General features: G+C 36.7%; 1 protein-coding gene across 1 annotated transcript in view; it reads left to right on the top strand.

The window, feature by feature from the left end:
• The window catches only part of CNTN3 (contactin 3), a 246561-nt gene extending 227759 nt beyond the window's left edge, over positions 1-18802 (top strand). Inside the window, exons 19-22 of the mRNA XM_069473823.1 lie at positions 3153-3339; positions 13956-14068; positions 14691-14859; positions 16841-18802. Coding sequence (XP_069329924.1) covers positions 3153-3339; positions 13956-14068; positions 14691-14859; positions 16841-16941 — 570 coding nt within the window. The 3' untranslated portion in view covers positions 16942-18802. The remainder of the gene's footprint in view (positions 1-3152; positions 3340-13955; positions 14069-14690; positions 14860-16840) is intronic.
• The last annotated feature ends 7455 nt before the right edge of the window (positions 18803-26257 follow it).

Genomic DNA, 26257 nt, shown 5'->3' with positions numbered 1-26257 from the left:
AATGTTGGTGAGTTTAGAGTATATACAAACTTTTAGTACCAACTAACTGTTTATAGCTTTATATAATAAACAAAAACATGTATTCACTTTAGTCCTGATCATTTGGGCTCACATTTCCTTTTGAAATTCTTATAAAAACTAATAACTCTTTTCCAAGAGAAATTCACGTAAATACCAACATGAAAACAGCATTTTGTATGAATTTAAGGGGGCCTATAATTCCATATACACATATACATGGAAAATACTGACCTAGTACAATATTAATTTGCTAATTTTGGATCATTATTAAAAACTCTGAGATTTATATTTTTTAAGAGAAAATTTTGTACTTGTTCATTTTTTTTTTCAAAAAACAGTAACTTCTAGTGTCTTTTGCCCAGAGGACTAAAACTGGTTACCGTATGCAGCCCATAAACACATTTTGTGTAATCCATGCAGTATCTTTAAAAAATTGAACCAACCCTAAATTTAGGACATTTCACATTAAAATCCGGATTCTGCTTTCTTTAAATAAATAAATAAATAAATAAAACATAAGATCTGTAAACACCAGGTTCACTTTCCCCAATGAGCCAGTGGTTTGTGGGAGTTCCATCCCCAAGACGACCCTTTGCCATCCCGCTTGCCACAGTGTCCCAAGTTTTTATGGTCTCCGAGGCTCTGAGCACTGCAGATCAGTTGCCATTTTCTTTGTGCTCACACTGCCCTTTACTTGTACAGATTAGCAAAATGATTTCTTATTTTTATATTTTGCTATCAAGAGTAGAAAAATGATGTACAGAACACGAAAGCCACATATTTCAAGGACAAGAAAAAACCTGTTTCTTTACAAAGTAAAAACAAAAAATACCTACACTTTTTTTTTTTTTTTTTTTTTTTTTTTTTTTTTTTTTGGTGAGACAGAGTCTCACTTTGTTGCCCAGGCTAGAGTGAGTGCCGTGGCGTCAGCTTAGCTCACAGCAACCTCAGACTCCTCGGCTTAAGCGATCCTACTGCCTCAGCCTCCCGAGTAGCTGGGACTACAGGCATGCGCCACTATGCCCGGCTAATTTTTTCTATATAGATTTTTAGTTGTCCATATAATGTCTTTCTATTTTTAGTAGAGACGGGGTCTCGCTCAGGCTGGTCTCGAACTCCTGACCTTGAGCGATCCACCCGCCTCGGCCTCCCAGAGTGCTAGGATTACAGGCGTGAGCCACCACGCCCGGCCAATACCTACACTTTTAATAGGTACACAGGCTGCTTCATATATTTATGTTAACCATCCAGCTCCTGCTTCAGATAATCAAATGGTAATGCCTGGTCTTATTCCTATACAAGGAACAGTCGCACTTTTCATGACCCATTGATTTGTATGTTTTGTTGCTGGTGGTTTTGTTTTTGTGTTTACTTTATGGACAATCCAACTTTCTAGCAAAGCATAGCAAAACTTTATAGCATAAATTGGAGGTGGTTAGGAAACATGTATTTTTTTTCTCACTAGCATGTTTATAGCAGCACAATTCATAATTGCAAAGGTGTGGAAACAACCCAAGTGCCCATCAATACGTGAGTGGATTAATAAAATGTGGTATATGTATACCACGGAGTCCTACTCAGCCACAGAAAACAATGGTGATATAGCACCTCTTGTATTATGCTGGATAGAGCTGAAACCCATTCTAGTAAGTGAAGTATCACAAGAATAGAAGCACCACATGTACTCACCATCAAATTGGTTTTAATTGATCAACACTTAAGTGCACATATAGTAGTAACATTCAACGGGTGTTGGGCAGATTGAGGGGGAGGAGGGGATGGGTATATTCGCACCTAATGGGTGCAGTGTGCACCATCTGGGAGACGGACACGCTTGAAGCTCTGACTTGGATGGGACAAAGGCAATATACGTAACCTAAACATTTGTTTCCTTAATGAATGGTCAATAAACAATTTAGGCTGAAGTGACCACATAACTATCTCTAGAGTCCAGAAGAGCTTAACATCAGGCTTTGAAGACAAAAAAAAACAGACTCAAAACACAAAGCAGAAAAGAAAATGACCATGAGACGGTCACTATTTTAACAGTATTATAAAAAGCTAAAGGATACTGGGGATAATGTTTGCTCCAAGGTCTTATATATTGTATTGATGCCATCCATGCTCAGCATTAAGCTTTTAGATCCATTTGGGGAAGTCTCCATAATTTCAATTTGTAAACTTTTTAAGACCTTTCTACATTGTTACATGTGTGACTTGAGTGATGTTATCAATGTTTTTGTAAATATTTACTATGTTTTTCTATTCAGATTAATTCCAACAATTTTGTAGTTTAATAAAATGTTCTAAACATTGAAAGAAAAAAAAACATTTGTTTCCTTGTAATATGCTGAAATAAAATTTAAATAAAATATCAAAAAAGTAAAAAAAGGAAACTTTTTTTTATCTTTCTTTTTCTACTCTTATTCTTCTTTCTATCACTCCTTTGTCATTTATTTTGATACTGTTTATGCACCCGTCTTTATAATAGGTCTAAAGTCATTTTGTGTGGTTCAGAATAATGAAACATACATACAAATACTTTAATATGTATTTACATTTAAAATCAACTCTTTTAACTGCTTTTTTCCTGCTGCAGCTCTGCATACACAGGTAGGCTTGCCGACTTTTGGCCATTGCTGTGGGATGATCCAGTGGCCAGCTGGCTTTTTAATGGTCTTTTCTCTGACAGTTCACTTTCTTCACAGAAGGAACCTCCGATCGCCAGTGGAGTTCATGCATGGCTGCCAACATTCTGGAGCTAAGCTTGGTCTGAGTTGATTAAAGGTTGAGAAAGGGGAGCAGCTCAATCTGTTAGCTATGCAGATTTTTCCCTTCATTCTCCCATTTATAATGCTATAGTCTGGTCATACTCAGTACTTACTCTCTTTGAATTTATCTGGTTCCTAAATTACTTGTTTATTACTTGTTTCCTCCCAGAGTCCTTTTTCTCTATTTTCACTGCTGTGACACAGAGCCTAATGCAGCACCTAGCACGTAGTAGGTCCTCGGCAAATATTTTTGGAACGAACAAGAATATAAATCACAGAACCCGTTTTAATGAAAATCCCTGAATGGAAAGGGAAGTATTTTGTCAAACCTTAGCAGGTTTGATGTCTTCTATCCACCAGGTGCGGTACTGGAATAGTGGAGGAAAGGAGGAATCTTCAAGCAAAGTGAAAGTGGCAGGAAATGAGACGTCAGCCAGACTCCAGGGCCTGAAGAGCAACCTGGCGTATTACACAGCCGTCCGGGCTTACAACAGCGCTGGGGCCGGTCCTTTTAGCACCACAGTTAACGCTACCACCAAGAAAACTCGTACGTATATTCTGATTTTTTGAATGGCAAGGAAAAGAGTTTGCATTAAAAAGTGATAGCCTTCTTTATCATTTTAAATGAAACACCCAAGTCATTAATCCCACTGGATCATACAAACGTAACTCCAAACACTTGTAAACACAGAGCCCCACATAGACTTGTCTTCATGATATCCCTAAATCTTTAGATAGAGAATCCATGTAAAAATGCATGTGCACCTTTTGCAAAATCTTAGTGTGGGTGTTAAGCTACATCTATCCTTTTTTTTTAAATGTCATGAGCTTAGTTGAGTTTACTTCCATGTATTTTTAGTTTCCCAAAACTTGAGGATTTCTGGTAAGTGTAAGTTCATGCCAAAGAATTAGGAGGTTTTTTCTTCTTTACTCTTCTTTTCTATTTTATTCAAAAAATGGCGCTGTACATTAAAAGGTTATCATCAGAAGGTGTTGGTCCACATGAATGAATATATTGATACTTTTAAAAATCTAACCAGAGATGTCAGTGTTGCCTTCAAAGCTGAGTTTTGGTTAACTATGTATTCACAGCTAAATGCGCCAGTCCAATTATGAGTTATAATTACTCCAAGAAGTCAGTGATTAACAATTTTGGAGTTTCCCACACATATTTCAGTTAAACTGATAGCACACTGTATGTTTAATCTTTGTGTTGTGTTGCTGCCTTCTCACAATGCAACCATCTGACTTGCTGTTGTCATTGTCATCATCATAGCTAATATTGATTGGAAATATTCTGTGTCACAAGTACTTTATGCTCATTTCCACATTTAATCCTCATAATTACCCACATGAGGGGAGTATCATTGTTATCTCCATTTTAAAGGTGAGGAAAGTGGGGCATGCCAGGATTGGGTAACTTTAGCACAATGATACTTTTATTTGCAGGAAATTGTTTTCTTAATTTATGTTCAAAATTTCTTAATTTAGTAAAAACGTTTGCTTAACTCGCTTTATATAAGAATGAGATAGTTATGCTTAGTCACCAGTTTCATCAATGTATTTCTGTTTCCATATATCGTTCACAATTTTTTTAAAAACATATGTTTGTTGGCTAAAATTGCTAAAAAATCCCAATAATATGATTGGATTGAATGATTGGCTAGCATTTTTGTGAATAATTTAAAATATATATAAAGCATAATTCCAGTACTTTAAATGTTAATTAACCAGTGTTAATTTGATCAGAGGAATTCATATGTTTATCTTTGTATCATCTATAGAAAACAGTATGGCCACAACTTGCTAATATATTGAGCATTGCAGAGCAAAAGTTTAGCAAGAAACCATTTCAATCCCTTTAGTAACATCCGTTTGTTAGCAACCAACTAACGTAATAATTTGACATTAGTCTTAACTAATTATTAGGGGGAGTGTGACTCAACCACTTATTCATAACACATGATTCTTATTAGACCAAGGAGCATATGGGTTTGGAAATACAGAAACTGAAAATATTCTATATATATAACTTTTTACTAAATATGTTTGATTTTTCTCAAAAACAATTCTTAATTAGTAAGGCTTAAATATACCTTATTATTTATATATGCAAAACACAGCATCAATCACAAATTCTTATTGACTTGATTACTTGCTGGGAAATTATAGTTGTAAAAGACAGTGTGATGTCATTCATGGTAGAATCAGTGAAGAACTTAGTGAATTGGTAAGACAGAAGAAAGAGACTGATTAGAAATCAATAGAAATATCATGATAATAATGAATGAAATAAAATTTTAAAAAGAAAAATCGCTTTATAATTTAGAAATAGCATATAAACGCCCAATCTGAAGTACAAATTTGCACATAACAGTGATGATGCTAGTTATGGTATTAATGGCTAATACGAGCAATTTCCAGTTATGATTCTCAGCACTTTTCATATATTGATTCTTAATTCCCACAGCAACACCATGCCTTGGAAGCTATTAGTATCCTTACCTTAGAGATAAGGAAGCTGAGGTACATGGAGTTTATGTAACTTTACTGAGATCACAGAGTAAATAACAGGTTAGGCATACAAATCCAGTCTTAACCACTGTGTTATCCTGTCTTTCAACCATATAATTAGAATATTCATGACTCATTTACACTGTATTTATTGTGATGTTTCTCTGTGCTTAAGAACTGGGTAAGGTGATCAAAGGTAGATAGGACTTCTATGTTCATGGAGCTGTAGTCTGTTGGGAATTCCAACAACTGGATAAAATCTCTCAAAAATAATGCACTCCTATTGCTGCAATTCGACTGGAGTCTGCATGTTGATCTGTAGGTGTTATTAGGGAACACTTCCTACATTGGGTGCGAAATTCATACAGATAGTTAAAATCCCTAATCATCCTAAAATTGTATATGAAGAACATGTGTTACTTTAAAATTTTATGTTAATAATATTTTAAGCATGTACCAAATTACAAGTAAACCAGAATCTTTTATAGCCATTTATAATATTGTTACTGGTAGCTCTTAATAGTCACCCTAAGCTTTGATGTGGTTTAGCTTCAAATCCTAGTTAAGAATTTTGGTAAGGTTCTTGTGATTATCACTAGGAAGAGAATGATCCATCTGCCTCAGGCATAAAGAATTAAAATAACATTTTTGATTACTTGCTTGCCATCTTTTTTCTCCTATGGATTGTAAACTTTGCAGGGAGAGAGTCCTGTGTCTTTTTCACCCATCCCCAGTGCCCAGCACATGGGAACTACTCATTAGATGTTGAATGGATGAAAGAAACCCAAAAAGGCAGGCCACCCTCAAGTACTATTATTAATCAAGCACACTTCCTCTTGACTGCACACTATGAATTCAAAACACATGCTGTAGTTCTTTGCCGTCTTGCTCAAAATGTGCAAGGTTTTTGTGCTCATCATTATGGAATTCTGCATGCAAAGTTTTATATCAATACAGATCTTGGGTGATATTTCTGATTAAGGTAAAATAACACAAGGATTCTCAAGTTAAGTACTGTAGCTTTCATTAAACACTTAATTTTTGATATCCAAATACTTGTGTTTTTTAAAAAGTATTTTTAAGATAAACACTAATTAGCCTCTTTAAGCAATCTAAGAAGGCTTTTCTGTCACTTGCAACCCAAAGAGAGCTAACTCTTAACATCTTCCATCTAAAGGGACTGATGAGGAAAATTTGCAAATGGCTTAAAAATGATGGAGCGTGTTGGTTTCTAAAAGGAAACATATTGAGTTTTGTGTTCAGAGTTTGTGAGAAAGACTCTGTAGGACAAATATTCTGCTTTTTATAACTGAAAAGTCAAGTAGTCATCTTGACTTTCAGTATGGATGGATCCAGGCACTCAAAACAACATCCTTAAGAGTTGTGCAGTAAGATCTCAAACTGAATATTTCTATTAATAAAACAGCTCTTGATTGCTCTTTCCACCCCATCTAAAACCTATCTCTACCACACTGTTCCCCATTTCAGTAAATTCCACTCCATTATTTCAGTAACGCAGGCCAAAAATCTGGGAGTCACCCTTGACTCTTCTTTTTCTCTCATACTCTACAACTGGTCTGGAATCTGACTTCTAAATATATGAAGAATCTGCCACTTCCTATTGCATTCACTGCTGCCCCCAGTTCAAGCTGCTTCCGTCTCTCCCAGGGGAGCGGGTCAGTGGCCCTTCACCATCCTGCTGACTTCTGTCCCCACCTCCCTTAGTCTGAGTGGTCCTGATTATGTCATGCCCCTGTTAGGAACCTTCCAGTCATTGCCCATCCTACACCAGACAAATGCCAAATTCTTAAAATGCCCAACAAGGCCTCACACGGTCCGTCCCCCAGTTCCTGCTCCAACTCATTTCCTGATGTTCTCTGCCTCGCTCGTGTCACTTTACTGCAGGACCCTTACATTTGGTGTTCCCTCTGCCTCGAAAACTCTTCCTCCAGACAGCCATGTGACACACTCCCCATCTCTTCTAGCCTTGGTGCCACCTGACCACCGCCTCTCCAGACACTCCCTGCCTCCTTCCCAACTTTATTCTTGTGCACAGCACTTAGAGCCACCACACATCTACATCTTATACATGTTTACTTTATCATTGTCTCCCCAGCCTGCCTTGACCAGAGTGTCAGCTCCCTCAGGGCAGAGATTTTGCCTAATTTGATCATTGCTCTATCCCCAGCACTCTGTCTCTGGTGTCTGAGTAATCATAGTTGTAAGTAAGTATTTGTTGAATAAATGATGGCTCTGTCTGTCTCTTATATTTGCTCCATAGTAGCATCACTCTTACCAGGTTCCCTCTGCAGAGTAGCAGTATTGCCACGGGCACCTCTAGGACTGTTTTCTATCAGCCAAACACTCCAGGAAAGGTGGGCCACTCCTTCCTGATCATTCCGGAGCTTACTGGGCTCCTTATTGGCTCATCTCCAGTTAATGTCCATCTCTGAACTAATTGTTGTGGCCAGTGGTTAGAAAAACTTGATGGGCCTGGCCTTGATCACATGCCCAGAATCCCCCGGGGATGTGTCTTTTTATGCCTTCACTAATTATTGTACGGGTGAGTCTACTTGGGAAAATAGAGTAATATTAAATGGCACAATCCATTTTGCATGTGAGTTTTTGTTCTTTCCAATGAAATTCTCATCCATGTAAGTAGAACCCAAATCAGTTGTCTGAATTTAAGGAGACCAATAAAGTGTGTCTTCAGGAAGTGAAAAGGAAATGTGAGTAAGATGAACACTAAAAGAATATGAATCTGAATATTTCAGAGAGTTTTGGTAAAGTGAATATTCCTTCCTGAAACACATAATTTTAAAGTTCTAAAGTTTTCATATACACAACTTAATTTTATAATCATCCAGTCTAAGTTTTGGCTCAGTGTTTATATTAATGCAAGGTTTCCCCAATTTTATATGCAATGCACCTTCTCAATTTTTGCCTTTTCTGTCAGTTTCCTGTACTAATATGTACCCAATATCTTTTGTTAAAGATGGATTTACCATTATTACTTAAATAAATTTTAAAAGAAAATGGAAACAAACTTTCTGTCTGAGAAATGGAGAACCAATATCATTATCATAAATAGATGTTAACAAAATAAGTTTAATAATAATAAATGCAGTGAAAAAGGCTGGGCGTGGTGGCTCACGCCTATAATCCTAGCACTCTGGGAGGCCAAGGCGGGAGGATGGCTCGAGGTCAGGAGTTCGAGACCAGCCTGAGCAAGAGTGAGACCCTATCTCTACTAAAAATAGAAAGAAATGATTTGGACAGATAAAAATATATATAGAAAAAAAAAAATTAGCCGGGCATGGTGGCGCATGCCTGTAGTCCCAGCTACTCAGGAGGCTGAGGCAGAAGGATTGCTTAAGTCCAGGAGTTTGAGGTTGCTGTGAGCGAGGCTGACACCATGGCACTCTAGCCCGGGCAACAGAGCGAGACTCTGTCTCCAAAAAAAAAATAATAATAAATGCAGTGAAAAAATGTCACCTTCCGTTTCAAAGATTAGCAACATACTCTTGCCTACAGAAACATCTAAACCTGCTCCCTCTTTTGTTTGTGACGTTAGTATTGAGAGGATATGGAAGACCTAGTCGCCATCAAATCCAACTTTCTCTTCAAAGTCATGGGAAGACCAAAAGGGAATTTCTCTCTAGGTGACTGAATGCTATTTGTTGACTTTTCTGAGTATCACATCCCACATATGCATGTGACCTAACCATCTTTGTGTGTGACACACCACAAATCACACATACAGTGATGGAATACACCGCTTATTAATGTGCATTCCTCAAATTTAGGAGTGTTTTTTCCCCTGTCTATGGGCTTCAGCAGTCATTCCAGATTTTGTTAGCTGTGAAGAAATGTAACAGTATCTTTATCAGAATTAAAAGGGAAGTTCTAGCTAACATAGAATCAAGTAAGTCCTCTGGCCAAATGTGTAAATCTTAAGAAGTTGTTTTGTAAAAGCTTTGGCACTTTTTTAAAAATCTGCCCCACTTGCCTATGAATCCTCTAGACAATTGTAAATGTTCTTTCTGCTTATAGCTTACAATTTCAAATGTGTTTATTATCCAAAGAAGGGGAAATTTTGTTCAACGAAATTCCCAGACATTGAAAACCAAAAGTCAAAGATAGACCTTTCCTGGTGGTGTAGGTTGGACCCTAAGGCCACCATTTTGTAAGTGTCAGATGAGTTGAAAAGTAGATGTTTTTGTTGTATTTTAAAATATTGAGTCAATTTCCTATGATAAGAAATTATACCCAATAATAACAGTTTCAATGATTCTAAGACAAATACATCTCATTATTGGGAAGAAAGTGGCTTTTGGCTACTTGACTTTTGCACAATGCCCCATGTTTAAGCAGTTTAATTATAAATGTTAATGATCATCTTAAGCGAAGTCCAAGTGCAAAGTGTACCTTCTAGCTACTGGTGATAACAACCGTTTATCATGTAAGTCATCTTATTACCATCAGGTGGCCAAGGAAAAAAGAGTCAAGAAACATCCTGAGTTTTGTATAATTAATCACACAGCAAGTATATGTTTTTAAAATTTCATATTTTGAAAGCAAATGCCAGCTTCACTGTAACCACTGTGGAGACATCACCATTGAAAACTCTGGAAAATAGTATTCTTTAATTTCACAACCTCCACTTTTTTATTATATAAAGGAAAACATAATCATTGTAGAAAATCTGGGAAAAAAAGAAAATTGTAGAGAAGAAAATTAAAATCGCCCATAATCCTATCACTTTTATCTTCATTAATATCCTTTGTCTTTCTCTCCAGACTTATGTTCTATGAAATGTTTCTCCTATACAATGGAGATTATGCTGTATAGTTAGTTATCCATACACTGTATCATAACTGTGTGTATAATATTCCATTGTGATAAACACCACAATTTTCCTATTGGTGGACAAGTCTTATATTTCCTGCTTCCCAGCTTCATTCAATCATGGTAATATGACAGTAATCACTTTATAAAGTAAAATTTATAAAGCTGCTGTTGAGGAGTCTGAAAATCAAATGCACAGAGCATCATGAGGGACAATAACAATAAAAATTTTTCAAGATAATATTTTGTTATGTAACATCTGATAGTACTTAAATAATTTTATAGCCTGTCCGTTAGCATTGTGCTATAAATTGAGTGATATTCCACCTCCTTACTAGACTTGAATTTGTTTTTTAACATTTTTTCCTATTTTAGCATACTATCAACAAGAGAAATTGAGTTGACAGAGAAAAAAAGCTGCAGGATATGAATTTTGACAAATGATTTCCAAAACATTTCAAAATGTAGACCACATATCAACTTAGATCTAATAAATGTTGGAACTCAATCAACGTATTCTTGGTTACACTTCCACACAAGTTAGAATACAAAAGGTAAAATTAGACATCTTAGAAAAGATAAGCTATCAAGTATTTCCTGCCCATTCCTACTTCATTACATGGCTCCATGCTTTTACAAAGTTCCTTGTGTTGCTTCAAAGTCATTTAAATACTGCTTAACTGCTGTATCAGTCAGATTAGGCTAGTCCAGGTTGGAGTCCCACAAATCCCCAAATCTCAGTGGCCTAAAGCTACAAATGTTTCTTACTCATCCATCATGAGTAAGATTCAAACCTGATCCATTCCATCTTCACTCCAGGACTCAGACTGAAGGAAAAGCAAAGCTCTGAGACATGTTGGTCTCATGACAGAGGGAAAGACAAGAAAAGCAAAAACCATGTTCTTCGGTGGTTTTTAAAGCTACCACTTGGAAGTGGACCATTTCCCTTTTGCTCCTATTCCATTGGTTGAAACAAGTCCTATGATGAAGCCTCATGTCTATGAGATGCCAGTAAGAAGGGGAAATACGTGTTTCTATGGACAGGGAATCATAAGATCCATGGCCAAGCCTAATATCAGTAAGAAGCAAAAAAAAAAAAAAAAAAAAAAAAACACCTTCCCAAGGAGCAGAGGAATTAAACAGAGTTGGTTTGGATCCACATAATACCTCTCACTGGTTGTGTATCTTAGCAAGTTTTTCTGAAGTTTTAATTATAGTAAAGTACACATAACATAAAATTTGCCACCTTAACCATTTTTAAACATGCAACTCATTAGTGTTACATACATTCACATTGCTGTGCAGCGCTCCAAAACTTCTTTCAACTGGCAGAATTGAAACTCTATATCCATCAAACAATTCCCATTTCCTCCTTCCCCAGCCTCTGGAAACCACCATTCTACTTTCCGTCTCTATGAGTTTGACTACTCTAAATTTCTCATATTAGGGGAATCATACAGTATTTGTCTTTTTGTGACTACTTTATTTCATTTAGCACATCCTCGATGTTTGTTGATGTTTAATAGTATGTATCAGAATGTCATTCCTTTTTAAGGCTGGATAACGTTCCATTGTATATAGACACCACATTTTGTCTATCCAGTCATCTGTTAGTGGACATTTGAGTTGCTGCCACACTTTGGGTATTATGAATAATGCTGCTATGAACATGAGTATACAATCTTTTTTTTTTTTTTTCCTTAACTCTCTGGGTCCAAAGGAACTATGTACAGAAATGGATATTGTTGCAATGCAATGTAATGAGGATTAAGTAAATTATATTACATCAAGAGCATTCTGAAATGCCTAACACATTATAGATGTTTACTAAGCATAGTTGTACAATAATAGAATTTTAAACATGGAAGAAAGTTTGTCTGGTCCAGAATGTCCAAGATGGTGTTATTCTTATGAGTGATAGTAAGAGAGATGATTTTAAGATGGTTCACAAACATTTTTAAAATTTTGAAATGAAGTATTGGCTTTATTTATTTTAGAGAGTACTCCAAAAATCTAACTAGTATATCAAGCTCATTATTTTGTAAATATTGACAGAAGGCTAAAATAGATGTTTATATATTTTTTAAATCGAGTCAATTTTTTAAAAATAGGAAAAACGACAAAAATGGTGCATGAGTATCTGAGGCTCAGGAAACACTATGTTCAAAAAGATCAGTCAGGCAGAGAACAAACCTTTTATTTTTCCCTTCGTTTCCCTTTTCCTTTTTTTTTTTTTCTTGTTGTCATTTCAAAAGTATTTATTTCAGGCTGAACTCATTCAAGTCATCTATTTTGGGACTCAAACAGGATAAACCCCAATGTTATATTTGCAGTCATTTCTCTTTCAAGGCTGGTGTTAGAATAGGTAATTCAACCAAAATTACTCAAACTTTCTATAACATCCAAGCATTCATCTTGAAGTAGAACAAACCACGATGAAATATATCTTAGCTGCATCAAGTCAAACTTGTCTTTTTATAGTGCTGTCAGGCCACAGGGAATAACAGAATTTGGGAATATGTTCTAACAATTGTGCATTCATATCATTTGGACTGAGCAACCAGAACATGGTCATTAGTATTTCAACCCTAAGCCACTGCTATTATTTATTTATGTTTGTTATCAAAGCATTGCAGCTTGTACAGTCTTAGCTGACCTAAGCTCATTGTTAATACCAGATCACAAAAATTTGAAGCAACATAGAATAGTGTTAAAAGGGAGACAGTAAGCACAAAAATCCACGGGGAATACAGTCTCGTTTGGTGGTGTCATTAGATGGGAAGGCATTTGAGCTCTTCCCATCTGTAAGTCCAGCTGTATTCCCCTCATGGCATGAATCAATGTTTAGAAATTTCTACAGAGAGTCAATCTTTTATATCATCTTCCCATTGCAAATTCAATTCACCAAATCAGATTCTGTGGTTAAATCCACAAATACAACATATTTCAGCACTATTTGGGGCAGTTGCGGTGCCATTGTTCAATGAATGACATTATGATTGTTGTTCTGAGATTGACAAGACACTGAATTTTCAGTGCCCTGTCTGCGTTGCTATTGACAAATGCTACCGACCACCTCCCACCCCACACCCAGCATGCGTTTACTCTCCAGTGTTCGTGAGAAGAAACTAAACTATGAATCCATGTTTATAAACCTCAGAGAGTTTCATTAATTCTCTAGTGGAATTCTCATTAACTTTTTGGTGTTTTGCCTTATTTTTCTCAAAAATCGATTTTAACTTGGAAAACGAAGACTTGAAAATATAGACTCTCCATTGCCATTTCTCATGTGTGTAGCTATTACTTCATGGGAGTAAATTTAAGTAATTCTTAGTTTTGATTGCTTCCAGTTTTGCCCATCTCATCATACAAGGCTGGCTCAAAAATCATCCACACTTCATTTTGTGTGACTGTAGTCTGCTCATTTGGCAATTTCTCTGGCCCTGTGTGTCACAACAGTCCCCTCTGCTCATCACCAAGTGGTCCTCTAGTGGTGGATAAAAGGATTTCCTTATCTCCACTATCAATGTGTTTTGCGGGAGATACAGTGCAGTAAGTGTGAAATGCCCCTAAACTATGTGATGAGTATGGTAAAATGAATGATCTCACAGTATAAGTGAAATGCGTTTTTAAAAGGAAATTTAGCTACTCTTCATTTTTCTGATTCCATCGATACACCATACCTCACCAAAGAGATACTGCCCTGCTTCCACTAGCCTCCTGGGACAGTCATTTACCTCCTCCCTGTAACATGGCACTCCATGCTCAAATCTGTTTGCATTTCTCATTTTGCATTTCAAGCTCCCAGTCAGCCACCCGGAAATGTTGTTTGGAATGCCACAGACACTAAAGTGTTACTTAATTGGGAGCAAGTTAAAGCCATGGAGAATGAATCAGAAGTAACAGGATATAAAGTAAGTCGTATCATTTGCAGTGCTTTATTTTCCTACTGTTGGCAGTACTTTCCAAGGGAAGCTCCCGGCTTAAATCAATGTTTCTAAATGTTGATGATATGGTTTCTATAATCTAATTTTGACGTAGATATCAAGCTTTATATACAATGGATATTTTTCCAAAATATCTTTTATGTTTTAAATATAGATTTAAGTTAAATAATTTTGCTCATATGGGAACTTTGGACACAATATTTATAAATTGTGTGTTAATCAGTTTGTTGCTTTTGATGCTCACCCATGTACTTCTTAAAAGTATTGTGTCTGACTCCTTGATCAGGCATTCAGGATGCAAACTGTATGTCACTGCCCTCCCTCTCCAGCCTCACCAACACCCAACCCACCTGAGCTCTTTCATGGAAAAAGTTCAATCTTTCCCCACCCTTTTTGATTTTGACAACTGTATGATTCTGCTATGTTCTAATCCCTAATCTAAGATCTATTGAGAGAGCTGTGAATGCACTTTATATTCTAGTGGGCATAGAAAGACAAACAAAATAAGGTAGTTCCAGAGTGACAAGTTCTGCGAAGAAAATAAAAGCAGGCAATATAATAAATAAGTGTATCTGTGCATGCATTTTAGGTTTTCTATAGGACTAGCAGTCAAAATAATGTGCAAGTTCTGAACACAAATAAAACTTCAGCTGAACTTTTGCTGCCCATTAAAGAGGACTACATTATTGAAGTCAAGGCCACAACAGACGGAGGGGATGGGACGAGTAGTGAACAGATCAGGATTCCACGAATCACCAGTAAGTTGGCTGAAGCCATTGTTTCCTTTGTTTACGTCAGTGTTCCTACCCTCCAAAGGCGGGTCAATCACAGTCCCTCCTTCCACTCTTTCTTCCCCGGGTGCCTTTCATCCACAGGCTGAGGTTTTGGAATATGAGAGGTGAGCTCAGGAGGAACTCAAGAGTGGTGCAAAATAGGAAGAAAAATGAAACCGGAAGGCAAAGGTGTCAAAAACTATTTAGCAAAACTTTATTAATTTGATTTTTTTCCTCACTCTGAGCTATGCCTAAATTTGCCTTTGGGTTGCCTATAAAAAGCACATTCCCTAAGCATTTCTCAAGGGCAATGTTGAACCCACACATTGTTTTTAAGATCTTTAATATTCCAATCATTTGCCTCCTACAAATTATAGATAAGTCTTATCAATTTTTAAATAGAAAAATTAACATTGTTAAGGTCATAAACCACTTATGAGTGCCAAACCAAAAGATACCCTTTTAAAAAAAATGTAAATTCAAAGGAAGTTCATCCAAATGAAACCTATCTTACTATAGAAATTACACTTTTAGCGTTAAGGGAAACAGACTTTGGTATATATGTTTTATGAATACCGATGGTAGAAGAAATTTTATCTTCACTTTTAAATCCCAGGTCTGGGGTTTTCTGGCCTCAGTTTAAGTACTGCAGAGCCCATTTTGTCTTCATATTCTATTTTGCAGTTCTTAGTGACATAAATAAGTTTGTTCCCTGTTTCCATTCATTGAGACCAGCCTCGTCTATAGTATTGGGCAACCAAGATTGAACCTTTTGTCTTTAATCCTGGAAGACAAAATGACTGACATTACCAACTGAAGAGAAAGGGAGCTATGAAAACTTGGAGGAATTTTGTCTTTCTGTGGAATCATAGAGACAACTATACTTAGACTAAAACAAACTAAGCTGTACTGAGAAAACGGGAACTACTTAGAACTTAGTTCTTCAGTGTAAAAACCTTCTCAGACTACAGACATTTCTAAAACTGTATGCACCTCAATAGAGTAAAACCGGGAATTAAGTTTAATTTATTATGATTAATTTAGGTTTTAAAATTACTAACACATGCTTCTTGTTCTCTGAATAGTGCAAGGTATAGAGTTACCATTATAATATGGACAAAGTGGCACCGTTAAAAGAAATAGGTTCTATGCTTTTGCAGGGATAGACATTATTTTTTAACATTTTAGGGCTGCTGAGTCAAAAGTAGCCTTTCATCTGACTTCTGCTGTCTTGCTGAGCTTGCATGGAGTAGTGACTGCACAAGGCCATCTCTATGAAAATGGAGCTTTTATTGATGGCTTTTTTTTAGATGATACTTTTTATTATATGTAATAATTTTTCTGGAAATGCATAAAATAGAAGCAAGCACAGGCTTTCCAATTCCTTACCCAATGAAGCTTGCTTTAATTAAACCATTGAATTATCTCAGAATTGTTTGTGATCAAGTATAATTGTTTTCAAAATGATTAAGTTGTTTTTTCCAATTTCAATTAAAGTTAAATAATAGTAGGTAAACAAAGCCTGGAATCATTTAAGAAAACTCAAACACATTAGTGTTTGTATAGATACTCTTGGCAACTAGTATATGCTACATCGATGAATAAAATGAAGGCTCATAACAACTTGTGATCCCAGGGTAGGGTCATGATGTGATTTTGATAGGAGAGCCATTGCTTTTGTCCTGTGTCTTCATCCCTTCAGGCTGCTATGACAAAACTCCATAGACCAGGTGGCTTGTAAACAAAAGGAATCTGTTTCTCACAGTTCTGGAGGCTGGGAAGCCTGAGATCAAGGTACCAGCAGATTCTGTGTCACTTCTAAAAGGCCTCACCTTCTAATACTATCACATCGGGGGTTAGGATTTCAACATATGAATTTTGGGGAGGACACAGACATTCAGTCTCTAGGACCCTGATTGCGTGTTGGTCCTGTCCATACTAATGAGCTCTTTGTCATCTTTGACAGCTATGGATGCAAGAGGATCCACGTCAGCCATCTCCAGTGTCCGCCCTATATCAAGTTATCTGCCTGTAGTGCTGTTCTTTACTGTAAATGCCCTGTGGTGATACTAACTCTTTTTTATTACTTATTGGAAAGTTAATTGGTTACCCAAAAAAAGTGCTTTCATGAAATGCAGTGATGATGCATGTTTTTTTCAACTCTTATTTTTAACTTTCTACTTCATTATAGGTAAAATATGAATATAATAAAAAAAACAATAAATCCTTTTAGGGGAATCTGAAATGCCTTAATATTAACTTGATGAACCAAAGGAATTTACATATTACATACTTCAGACTTTTGATATAAATGTTCTTAAGCTATGAGTTTAAGCACTGCCTATGGGTGAAGACTCACACACTCCCATATGTACACACACATTTTTTTCCCCATTGAAAAACTCTTTTATTTTAAAAAATGCTATTTTCCCATTCTAACGGCATTATTTGTAAGACTTAGCCAGTATCATTTTGAAATGCTGATTTAAATCCTCAAGGACATCATTAAAAAAATCCTGTTGGAAGGTGGTGGCAGGGGACTCAAAAGGGTGTTGGAAAATGCTACTCTGGAGCTTAGCAGAATGATATTTGGTTTGTTAGGCTACTGAATGGTTGTGAGACTTTACAAATGTCTTTGCTCTCCGTACCTCTCAATTATTCATCTATAAAATGTGGAGATGATAATACCCATCTGATCAGCCTCTGTCCTATGAATTAGTTTTTAAAAGACAAAAAAGGAAATGTGTAAGTACTTTGCCACTCCAAATGCAATGGACTCGTGCAAATTGTTACCATGAATTTATTTAATCATAGAAAAGTCATGAGACCCGACCTAGATTTTTCAAGCTTGGATTCCGCATTCTAGATAATGCTTTCTGTTTCATTCAATGATATTATAAAAATGGAAATGATCACATTTTATCTTTTCTTAAAAATTAAAAAAAAAATTAAAATGGAATTGTTTCCTTCACACCTATGAATAAGTTTTCAGGTTTTATTAAAACCTGGAAGAGAAAAGCAGGAATGACCTGAATCTCAACCCAAATATTAAACAAAATCCACACAAACCTTCATTTCAATTTCCAATTCCATTAAGGGAATCCTCTCTTTTGTGGATGGCAGAGATAGTTTTTTAATGAAATCTCACTACCTATCAGAGTGAGTCTGGCAGGCATTTTCATTCCTGAGTTAGGTTTGTGATGGAACCAAGGCAATGCTTCTGACTTTGATATGTATGACTCGTCTTTCAGTATGTGGTTTGCAAAGAATTGTTGAAGACATGACTTCATAGCAATATATAAAGAATATACGAAAATCAGCAGATTGAGTGTTTGACATTGCAAAATCAATTTTTTACCACTTTCCGACCAATTTCACATTTTGTAGGCACTTGTTCATACTTGCAAAGATATCAGAATTTGAAACCAACAGTTCAGATATCAAGAAAGATTAAAAATTAGCAAAATTCTGGTATCGCCATAAAGTGAGACTTTACATTTAGAGATTAGATTTAAGATAAAGTCATTATACATAAAGGAGAAAAATATTTATAACTTTCTCTGTAAGGCCTGTATATACTGTATATATCTAGAAATAATCTGAATGACTAGTAGATTTCATATGACCATTGCTATTTCCAGTCAAAAAGTGGGGAAATACTTTCTCCAATACCTGTATTTTATGCTACATGTAATGGAGTTGTACCTTTTTATTATTTAGTAATTCCTATAATATGTTCCTATACTTTTCATTTTCCAGATGATTGCTCTATTGTTTCATGTCGTTTCTAGCAATATATCTCCATGAGATATGTACTTTGTTTCATATTGAAAAGTATAAAGTTTATCTTTAAATTCCTGTGTGTGTATCCTATGGTTATCTGTATGTATTATTTTCTATTATTCTAATAAAATTTATAACAATAAAATCAAATGCTCATGCATAATTATTTGTAGTATGGTCCAAGAAAAACATCTACAGAGGAAACAAGAAAAGACCATAATAGTTGTGCTAAGCCTGACACTTCTTATATTTTTCAACCAACATTTAGCTTTTCCATGTTTTAACAGGATATTTAAAAAATTATTTTATGCCCTACTGACTCAGTAAAATCAGCAATATGAGACAATTACCTCTATATTAAAGGTATTTCAGTTGTGGGGAGCAGGGGGAGGAAAGGGGAGCAGAAAATTCACTTTATAGAATTACAATATCTAGTTTCTTCTGCCTTTATTTGATCCCAAGTAGTTACTCCCACATTTTTAACAAGTATCATCTTAAAATCAATATCAACTTATCAAAATTGTCCATGCACTTTCTCATTGGTATCAGTGATAGAGACTTGCTTTCAAATGATCCTCATGATATATTCTAAATATTTGAAAAAAATATACTAGAAAAATATTAGTTTTTAATTAGGAAACAGTTTTAAATGCTATTATTGATGTAAGGAAAATGAGAATTAAAATAATCAATTATTGTCTTATATGAGAATTGAAAGATTTGTTTAGAGGCAGAAGAATTAGGAGGGAAATTATGTATGGGGTTGTATCTGGGGGTGAGAGCGAGAGAGTGTGTGTGTATGTGTTTGTGGGTGTGTGTGTGAGAGAGATTTTAAATTCAAGTGCAGCTGTAATGGGTGCATTAATATACCCTGATGAAAGGAAAGAACCTGGCGAATGTGCAGAAACAGATTCTAGCACCACAGCAGTGCTAATGTGCTCTTCCCTAAAGGCAGGGCTGATTGACGCGGCAGAATCGGAAGGACAGCTTTGAGTCACACTGCTTTGATCTGAATGGCACCTTCACCAATTTATGGCCATGTGATCTTGCTCAAGTTCCATATTTTCTCTAGGCTTCAGTTTCCCCATCTGCAGAATGGCGACCATGGTAGTAGTAGCCTCATACAGTTGTCAGATCTTCAGCGAATGCTGAACTCCTATGTGCTGAAGTGTCCTCTTCTGTGAACTGAAGTTATTGTTGCCACCCAAATAAAGGGCTGGGAGTTAGTAAATGGAAGGATGTGTGTGCATGCTTAGAGCCATCAGTGTTATCAGCAGGAAAATATATAATATTGGAAGACAAAAGACATCCTTTTGAAGGTGGTTTTGCTTCAATAGTTTTAGAGTTCTCCTTTGATCTTATTCTACTAAGAAGAAAGACAGGATTCCAAGAATTCCTAGAAGATAGGTAGAGTAAGGTGATTCTGGGATCAGATTATTTTTTTCATAGAAATATAATGCTGATAATGTTAAAGAACATATAATCACTCTGTGCCAGACTCTGAGTTATGCACTTTACCTTTGCTAAATCCATCCTTTCAATAATCTCATCAGGGTCTATTATCAAACCCATTTTACAGATGAGGGAACTGAGGCTCAGGACAATGAAGTAAATTGCACAAGGTCATCGTAGCAAGAACAGGATTCTAACCTGGGGAATTTTAGCTACAAGCCTGGAGTTCTAAGCATGATTAAGCTCTTAATCCCTCTTGAAATCAGATCTGTGAGATTTACAGTTTCTAAGTAAGCATCTGTGATATCAATTTGTCATATATCTGATTGTACCTCTATTAATCATGATTCAAATAGAGGAATTGAAAACCTGGGAATCCTCCCTTTAGCTATTATAAATTTCAGTATTCTCCAATTCTAACATGCAAAGCTATCCAAGCTAAAACTGACACAGATTCAGAATTCTTTAAGTAAAACATATTAAAATATTTTAATTTTCATTATACATTTTCTTTAAAATTTTTTGAAGACAGATTGTGTTGATTTTCAACAATTTCACCATTTTCAATGAAAACCAGTTTAATTCAGTGACAAAGAAAATACAAAATGATTAGGATGTTATATGTTCTCTTTTTCTAATTAAAATATCCCCCCTGCTGTCTCATGTTCCCTTAATTCAAGGGTTTTTTCTTTAAAATTAATTTTAATTGGGTTCATTTTTTTCTAAAGTATTTTACCCTTTTTAAAAATGAAAATTGCACTGATATTCATTATAATTTGGATATACTTCAGTAAATATTGGAGGTAAAATCAACCCACAGCATCAATTACAAAATTAGCAATTAGTCAATTATACCATTCTTTTGAAAGAAAATATGTAAACAGATTGGAATGTGTTCATTTAAACTGTTAGGTTTTTCTGCTGTTTTTATTTGAACCCAGTGCCCTAATTTAGCATGTATTGCTTTACATATAGGTGATAATTACCTCTTGGCCTTGCGTGGAGAGTCAATTCACTAATAGAGAATTAAACTTGTAAGAAAAGAGTGCTTCCGTTTTCAGTCTTCATTCTTATTCTTTATTCTTACTCTGCCTGTTGAAATTATCGTAGAGCCTGAGGATTCTATTTTGATTATTAATACTGTGGGGAAGAGAAAGAATTAGATCCTCTATAATTGGATATTACCTGGGAAAATTCAGGAAAAGAAAAAAAACAGAGACAAATGATAAGGATGGTAAACTAGTAGATTTATTGTGGCATCAGACAGGAGAATGTGACAGACACAAAGCTAATGTAAAATGTGTATTCAGACTGGCTAACAGGGAAGCAAATTGTCTATTCAATGTGATGGTTGTATTGGAATTTCCAAAGCATCCAAACAAGATCAGCTTTCCACCTAATGCTATACTTAAAGATCTCCAGAGAAATGTTCATTGGGATCTTAATCCCTGGCACAGCACTTGCATTGTGCAGGACTCATCTTTATGTGCTCAGTATGTATTTGTTGAATTACACCAGTGAGTTTTTCACCATGTCCTCTTACTATCTCCTATTTTGTTTGCTTAATTTTTCTTTCTATGCTGCCCCCTGGAGATAATAAGAAATGATCAGTAGGAGAATAAGAAGCATCATAAAATTTATTTGAAATAATTATTAGCAGTATTGAGAAAGTTGACAAATTGGTGAGGAAAGCAATGTAGCCTAGTGGTTAAGAGCACTTGTTCCAAATCACAGATCTGGGTTGGAATCCTAGCCATGTCCCTAAATAATTGTACGACCTTAAGCAAGCAGGTCACTTCCTCCATGACAAAGAATCTTCATTTCTAAAATGGCACAAGTGGAGGGACTCACCTTGGAAGATTGTCGTGGAGGATTACATGATCTAATTGCAGAAAACGTTTACCATAGTTTGGTTCATGGGTACTCAATAACATTGTCTAATAACCTAATATTATTATTTTTAGGTTTTGAATTCTGGATCATTCTTTAATGGTCAATTGTCAAATATACACAATAACAATATCTATCTCAAAGATGGTTCACTTGTCCGTCCAGAGTTTCAGAGAACTTTCGGAGTTTGGTCTTGAGACTAGAGCTATAAGACAAGACCCCAGCCCCAGAGAGCTTACATTCTAGTGACAAAGCAGCAGAAAGGGACAGAGAAATTTGAGGGTGAAAAAGATATTTCTGAATATATGCCCAGGTAGTTGTGAGAACTAAGATAGGCTGATAGAGCTTTTACCACAATGCTGAGCACAAGTAAGGAGCTCAACCTCCACTGGCTTAATCCTTAATCTCTGAATGCAAGACCCAAATAGCCAATAGTTCATGGATGTTGCCACAAATGAGAGCCAGCAATATTATCCAGAAGGACATTATTCAAAAAGATGTTCAATCAAAGATTAAAAGTTTTGTTTGTATTGTAGGAGTGCTTCAGTCTTTAAATAAAGCTTATATATGACTCAGTATGTTCCTCACAAATTATAGTAATTGAGTTGGAACAAGAGCCTCTTGACTTGGCAGGGCTGGTCCAGGCTGCAGAGAAGTTCTAGATGTTAGCTGGAAGAACCTGAGAGGCTGAGGAATTTTTACAGAATCTTTGCTCAAAAGGCTATGTTGAGTAAAAGTATTTACTACGCAGAAGTCATGTGAACAGTGTCCAATAAAGGCCCATTTTGAATAGAGTCCTGTTTTTGTGTTCTTACCTGGAGCAGGTTACCTCAGACTGCCAGGACCACTGCCCATGAGAGACAGACTAGGTCCTATTAGGACTGGAAGCTGCAAAAGTGATCTCCACACTTTTTCTTAGCAATCTCAAAGGCTCTCTCTTTGGCTACTTCTGTTAATACCGTATGAAGTAAAGCTATCTCCCTTCAAAAGTTAAACACATGTTTCTCTGTGCAACCTCTGACCAGGCCTTTTCCATAGGAACGAAAGCCAATCTTTTCTTGTTTCCCCTCTTCTGTAAGAGGAATGCAGAAAGGATCTGAATGGGAAAAATCTAGTTGCCTCATTCCATAACTCAGGAGAATCATTTCATAGTAAGGAAATAATCGTAAGAGGGCGGGTGCAATGGATGTGGATCAAGATTTGAATCTAAAGAAAAGGCAAAGGGGAGACTGAATGGTAGGTATATTTTACAACATAATATTGAAAATCTTTCACTCATTCCCACTGACATTCACCTTTCACTGAAAAGTCGTTCAGAGAGAATTTTCTTTAAAACAACACATCCTCATACTTCTTCACATGAGACTCGTTAAGTCCTGCAGAGAGCATTCTGTTTACAGCCCCCGTGCTGTTTAAGAGGCAGCTAGCAGGCTACAGGTGTTTCTGATGCTGGAGAAGCCCCAGCTGCTAAGGAGAGATGTTGGAACTTAGGATGCTCCCAAGCAACTGGCAGTGACTCGCTGCAGATGGGAACTTGCCTGGGGGAAGATTTTCCAGATCTGAGCAACATATTGGTGGGAAGGAAATTATGCAGATCTGTGAGCTCAGCAACCTAGTCGTAGTAGTTACACATAAATTGTATTTTAGAAGTGATGATAGAGGAGAGTGAGAAATGATTAAGTTTATGTGCTTTGAATCAAACAGCTGGCAAGTCCTGGATCTGTCGTTCAATTGCTTTGTGCTTTAGAGCAAGTTGCTTTACCAGCCTAAATTTCTTTCCTCACATATAAAATGTAGGTGAGAAGTGCCTGCCTCTGTTGTGTGACAATTAAAAAACTGGTCATCACAGCATCTGAAGAAATAAGCCCTCAATATCCCATACTCATATCCAATTTTTGCTTTTCTCTCATCCAGAATATTGCAGGAATGAAAAGGTTAATGCTAGCTTCTTAAAATTTAAATGCATTCTGCATTTTATTCCATATTTTATACCATTTTCATTGATTCCAACTTCTTCTGAGGTTCAAAAGGAGAAACTGCCTTCCTTACTACTCATGAACAAGTCCCCCAAATAGTCATATGTAAATATTTTTAAAGCCATGAGTCCCCAAGGTCCAACTCCAATTATTCTTTCTTGAAATTAAATAGTATTTTTAAAAGAAAAAAAAATGCATAGGAAATCATTGAACAGTTTTCTCCCTCGTCTCTAATAGTATATTCAGATCTCAGTGTTTTAGTTGTCTTTTAAGATAACTATGCATATAAAGAATAAATTTGACCCTTAGATACCTTCACATTTTCATGACTAAGCCACGCATGACATCTTGGCACAGTATCAGACCTGTTCTTATTTGTGGGATGCTTTTGAGAATGTGAGCTAGATTCAAACATGACATCAGAGTTTGATCTTGACATTGTGATTTCAAGAAGAAAAGTTTCTTAACTAAATATATTGACCTGGATTTTTTTTTTCACAGACAAATGTCAGATGGCTTGTCACTTCCTAAAAGATTGGTCATTTTCCCACAATCCCAGGAATATTTTCAGCCACTAAACTAACTGCCTGGAAATAGAAAGTCTTTGAAGTCCTTCTCAGCAGCATCTTTTGATTATTTTCCTTTTTTTTACATTCTATTTTTATTTTTCATTAATAATAATTGTGCATATTTATGAGGTACAATGTGAGGTTATGATATATTTATACACTGTGGAATGCTTATACCAGGGTAATTAACATATTTATCACCTCATACTTATCACTTTGTACTACGGTGAGAACATTTAAAATTCTACTCTTGGCAATTTTGAAATATACAATACATTATTATTAACTACAGGCACCATGCTATGCAATAGAGCACTATAAGGTATTCCTCTTGTCTAGCTGATCTTTGTGTCCTTTGACTAACATTTCCCCCCTTTCATTGGTAGCTTCTTGAGAGTCCTAGGCTCAAAAAGACCCTGTGCCAGCTGCTTGTGCTGTATAGATGATCTGCTGTCACAGAGGTTTAGAAATACCAGCCTGTCCTACAACTTCCGGTACAAGGACATCAAAGGTTATAAGCTAGATACTACCACATGGTACAGACCAGAACATACATGGAAATACAGAGAATTGTCTTTAAGAAAAGTTTAACAGAAGAGATAGGAATTTGTCATTAGGTATTCCAGTTTTTCAAACTTTTCTAAGTATAGGAACTGGGCCCCTCCCCGGACATTCTGAATCAAAGTTTCAGTTTGAGGCAAAGGAACTACAGATTTTTAGCTAACAAGTCAGACTTGGTATCTAATGTTCTAAATTAAAAATGAGTGAAGAATATCTGAGATAGGATACAAAAACAAGTAATGAGATAAATAGTGTGTAAAGTAAAAGCAGACATCATGATTAAGGTCCATGAGAAAAATGAACCTGGAGGAGAGGCTCCAAGACGGGGGCCAGAGACACCACCAGCCAGAGCATCTCAGTAAGAAAGAGAAGTTTTAGATGAAAGAGAAAAAATGACAAACAGACCTAGACCAGATGAGGATCGGAAGAAAAGGTCTCAGAATCTCCAGGAGACTCCGCAGGAAGAAGTTGCAGAGTAGAACTGGAAGGAGAAAGGTATGGGCAGAGATCAACCCCCGAGAGGCTCGGAGACCAGAGAGAAGGGGAGGCGCAGCAGTTGGTTTCTCCTGCCCTCGCGTCCCTGACAGTCAGTGGGTTCCCAAGCTGCCCATATGAGCCCAGAGACTGCTGCCACCAGCGAGCTCGGAGCTTCTTACAGACAGGGCACCCGGCTCCCAGCCCCCCTGGGTGCTTCCTGCCCCACAGACCCGAGCATGGACAGCAGGCGCCATATTGCTTCTCTACCCACTGTGTGCCTCGGTCCTCCCCAGCCGGCCTCAACTCCTCAGGTTTCATCTTGCTTGTTCCCATACAGACATTTCACAACTGGGACCCAGACTGCAGGAGCCACAGGGGTCCAGTGGGTTCCAAGTGATATGTGTGACTCCAGAGCCTGGTCATTCTGGGTGGACCGCCTCCTGGAGAGAGGGATGGACATGACCACAGTGCTAGCTAGCATTCCTCCATTCAGACTCTTTTTCTCCCCTTCCCCTGCCCAACCCTCAGCTGTCCAGAGAGACAACTGAGCCACAACACAGAGGCTTCCACGGAGAACAGGGCTCAGACCTTTCCTTTTGTGGTGCTACAGTGGACTGAGGGGTGCTCAGACTATGAGCTCCCTGCCCGCCGGCCCTCAATGGTGCTGCTTGCCTG

Source organism: Eulemur rufifrons, chromosome 7 (assembly GCF_041146395.1).
Source record: "Eulemur rufifrons isolate Redbay chromosome 7, OSU_ERuf_1, whole genome shotgun sequence".
Lineage (NCBI taxonomy): Eukaryota > Metazoa > Chordata > Mammalia > Primates > Lemuridae > Eulemur > Eulemur rufifrons.
The sequence above is the reverse complement of the archived record's forward strand: the minus strand, read 5'-3'. Positions and strand labels throughout refer to the sequence as shown.